The sequence below is a fragment of the Hyposmocoma kahamanoa genome, unplaced genomic scaffold (assembly GCF_003589595.1).
Source record: "Hyposmocoma kahamanoa isolate Upper Pololo Valley unplaced genomic scaffold, ASM358959v1 119425, whole genome shotgun sequence".
NCBI lineage: Eukaryota > Metazoa > Arthropoda > Insecta > Lepidoptera > Cosmopterigidae > Hyposmocoma > Hyposmocoma kahamanoa.
This window is the reverse complement of record NW_020653412.1, coordinates 9,519-13,735: the sequence shown is the minus strand read 5'-3', so window position 1 is coordinate 13,735 and position 4,217 is coordinate 9,519. Positions and strand designations below refer to the sequence as shown.

Sequence of the window (4,217 nt, the reverse complement as noted above, 5' to 3'; positions counted from 1 at the left end):
TACCTATAAATAATAATAGGAATAAAAGTTTTACGCATTAATGCGTAAAACTTTTATTCCTATTATTATTTATAGGTAATCTTACCAACAATGGCTATAACGTTTATTTAACAAAGTAAATAAAGTAATACACAAAGAAGCAGCTTAACAGTTAAGAACTTTATTTGTAAATTAATTGTTAGCTGTAAATTTAATTAATTTGATTGCAGGGATTAGTGCAACTTAATTAACTTCAGTATGAGTCATCCATGTTTACTTCAGAACTAGTTCCTGATAATTATTCTACCCACTTCCCTATTACCAGTGCGATGTAGCGTATGAAGTAGTAATAAAATCTGTGCAGCTTGAAAATAAACCTTCGTAAGGTTCAAAGTCGTGAAGGAAAAAAGAGGCTACTCTACACTACAATACTTGTTCAGAGTTCTTGTTCGTAATCCCGCCCAACAAATGAAAAAAGTAGTCGCACACCAGTGCACGAGCGACGCACACAAGTGTAGTTCCCCGTGCACGGACAGGCGCGGCGCGCACACAATCGCGCGCGGCGAGTTCACGGCATTCATTCTCGTCGGCAGATGGCGACGGCGGATGCAGTAGACGCCCCCGTCGCCCGTCTCGCCCGCCTCAGTCGCGCATAGACAACTCGCCGAGTGCTAGTGTGATCGCATACCGCTCAGCACCATTTTGTGTGTATCGTTTCGAACGGGACATTGTGTGTATGTGCTCCGTGAATAATCGCAAACCACGACCGCCCGAGTGTCCAGTGAACAGTGTTTCACTTTCGACATGCCCGCAGAGGCGTCGATGCGATATCTCGTAGAAACCGCGCCTCCGTCATGAGCGAGTGATCGTCGACGTGAAAAAAAAGTTAACACAGGAAACATGTCTGGGCGGACCGCCGACGCGGATGCGAGCGAAGGGTTCGGGTTCGAAATTCGAAAGCGGTCATGTCATCGCCTCTCGGATTTCGTATAAGTCACCGTCCAATGTCAAAATCGTGCACGTACCGCGAGCGCCGAGCGGCCGGACCGAGCGGAAAATGCAAGCGGTGCTAGTGTGGTGCTGCGCGGCCATGGCGCTGCTGGCGCTGGTGGGCCCGGCAAACGCCTGCTCGTCCTCCATCTCCAAGCGGCCGGCGCGCGTGGCGCGGCCCGCCGCCGGCCGCCCGCCGCAGCCGCAGCCGCAGCCGCGCCTCAACGTCACCTTCCCCACCTTCAAGTGCGAGCCCGATTACTCGGAGTACTACTGCCTGAACGGCGGAGTGTGCTTCACCGTGATCATCTCGGACAGCCCTATCTACAACTGCGAGTGCCGCAGCGGCTTCGTGGGGCAGCGCTGCGAGTTTAAGGACCTGGACAACTCGTACGTGCTGACGAGCCGTCAGCTCATGATGGAGACGGCGTCGATCGCGGGCGGCGCCACTGTGGCCGTGTTCCTGGCCATTCTAGTCTGCTTCGGCGCCTGGGTGCGGCTGCACCGGCGCGGGAAGGCGCCGCCGCAGGAGGAGCGCGGGCACGTGCAGCTGGTGGCCGTGGCCGCGCCGCACGGGCCTTGCTCGCGCCTGGCGCCGCCGCAGCCGCCGCTGCAAGCGCCCCACTAGCCTTGGACTCTGGACGCTGCGTCCCTGTTCATACTGTATCTCGTGTACATATAGATAGATTATGTGTTAAGTTATGTGGAGCGAACGCGAAGATATAAGAAAAATTTATGTGATAATTATTTTACGAAGCTTATAATTTATTTCGAGGAATTTCTTTTGTATATACCGTTCAATCAGCTGGAAGTCCCGAGTTTGATTGCGTGTAAATTTCAGTTCAGTGTCCCCAGTGTTGGTGAAAACCCCTGTGTCGGTCTCATTGTGTCAGATGTGAATGTTGGCCATGTGCCTCACTACTCGCTTCAATTAGAGCTGTTATATGTTGTTTTGTTGTTGGCACTGTATCTGTGGGTACAGAAGAGTGCTGCCCTCTGCTGGTATTTGTAACAAGCCCTTAACTCGGCTAGCTCGAGGCGGGCCCTAGTTGGAAGCGGATCTCGGGCCCTGCACTGAGCTAGTGGAGTCGAGGGTAGGTGTGATTGAGAGGGCTGTATTGTGTGTGCATCCAAAGCATGTCTTTGGCTGCAGCACACACTGCATGTTATTGTTTGTTAATGTAGCAAATGTTATGAGTACTCCGAAGCATGGGGCATGCCCCTGCTGCTAGTAATTGTGAATCAATGTTAATTGTATCATATTCCATTCTACCCAATAGAGTTGCGATGAATTGCAGCGCGTGCGGCGACTCGAGCCCGCACGGTCCATCTGCAGATAGGTTATTTTACTGGTGTCAGTATTATTTTGTAATACGAGTCTTAAGCCGGCAGCTTTACTTTATTTTTTAATTTATACTGTTATCCCGCTGGGATAGTGCTGTATTATATTTGTTTAAAGGCTGATAGTGCCCTTGAAGAAGGCTTCTTGTAAATATAGCCTGTGTAGGTATTTATTAGATATTTATGATGGTTTATTTATTGACTGCTTTATTTAGTTGAAGGATGACGGCCGCACCGCGCCGAGCCTACTGCGGTTGGCGGTTGCATTTTCATCTCACCCTGCTAAGCATGGCCTCGCGTAAATATATTCTCAATAATCTCATTATGAATCTCCATTATGTCTTGTATGTACCTATTATGTAAAAATTGAATAAAATTACATTGGATGGTGAATAAAATCAGTTTCTCAGCAGCCTACAATGTCACCTTCCATTTTGGTGTTCATTTCTGTATTCCTTGTATGGCAGACGTTTTTTGAGTTGATACATGCAGTATGTCAGTAATTTTCATACACCTTAAATAAATTGTAATTGTTGTGAATAAATTAATTATAAAATGTATGTGAACTATTGTCAGATTGTATGCAGCTGATCATACCGTGGGATAACTATTTGTCTATATTTCAAGCTTTCTATTCAGTCCTTGTCGTGTCATTGGATTTCCCTGCGAAGTGGCAATGGAGGCTGTGGGAGGGACCCAAAAAAATAGCAAATTGTCAAAAAGGCTGTGACATGACGGCATTTTTGGGTTGGCCAGGCGGTAGTTTTATCTTAGACCTTTGGCAACCATTTTTAAATGCTATTTCATGTTTTTGACGATTCCTGGTACCGCTTCATCAACCCACAAAGCCTTTGCACAGTTTTTGTAATGTGGAGTCCACTCTGTTCATATATGAGATTGTGTAAATCGACATTCCAAAGTATTTGTAAAATATTACCTACATCGCTAATAATTTTGAAGTATCTGTTAAGACGCTACATTGTTAATTATACAGTTTTCTATTGATCATTTGTTAAAAGAAAATTATATGAAACTAAATCCTTAATTTCTGGTTTTCATTCCGTAAACCCTTGTTGATTTAACCATTATTAACTACCGCACAAAAACAGCATAATTTGGAATGTGCAAACGTAGATAGTTTAGAAATTCCATAAATCTTGCAGGTTTAGAACAAATAATTCAGAACAGATAATAAATATCTAGAGCAAGAACCTTCGTAGTTCGTATCTAACTGGCCTAACATTTGATAATTATTATTATCTTGACCTAGTTTTAGATAAAAATTGAGGAGATTTTTTGTTTAGAATCAGGTATTAAGTTTAGTAGATTGTATTGTGGGGCGAGTTAAATATTTAGATCAAATCGTGTTAACGTTGTGCAACTTTGACTTGGACGGCAGCGAGGCTCACCAAGACCTGGCACGTCATACGACCCACGCGTAACTAAGTTTTCGCAAACTTGTGCAACCACACCTGTTATTTCATTTGCCGTGAGACACGCGCAATTAGCTATTAAAAATAATAATGGTCAAGTTCCGCTCGCCAACGAAAGTGTTAAATTATTCATCGTCGAGTAGCAGCATGGACGGCTTATTTCATGTAGCCGGCCGTTAAAAGGATGAAGAACGCCAAAAGTACGTGACGATTCGGGCGTCATAAAAGGCTTAAGTCAGAGCGTTCCATTCAGCCTTTGGGAGCATAATTTTTATGAATACCCGAGCTGCGCCGGTGCCGCCCGGCCGTGGACCGGTCCGCCACCGGCGTCGCATGCATAGAGTTCATTGAATGAGTGGCCCGTTCGTTTGTTGACATTCCCCGAAAACCTGCCCGGCCGGGAATAGCCGCGATCGCTTACGGCTCCCGATGGACACCGACCGAAATAGATTCCAAAGATTAAAAAGCCCTTTT

At 45.9% G+C, this 4,217-nt stretch overlaps 1 protein-coding gene across 1 annotated transcript; it reads left to right on the top strand.

The window, feature by feature from the left end:
* The first annotated feature begins 584 nt into the window (after window positions 1-584).
* LOC113240081 (pro-epidermal growth factor-like) lies at window positions 585-3,361 on the top strand. The gene has a single exon (XM_026477291.1). The coding sequence runs from the start codon at window positions 905-907 to the stop codon at window positions 1,595-1,597; it is 693 nt and encodes a 230-aa protein (XP_026333076.1). The 5' UTR covers window positions 585-904; the 3' UTR covers window positions 1,598-3,361.
* The last annotated feature ends 856 nt before the right edge of the window (window positions 3,362-4,217 follow it).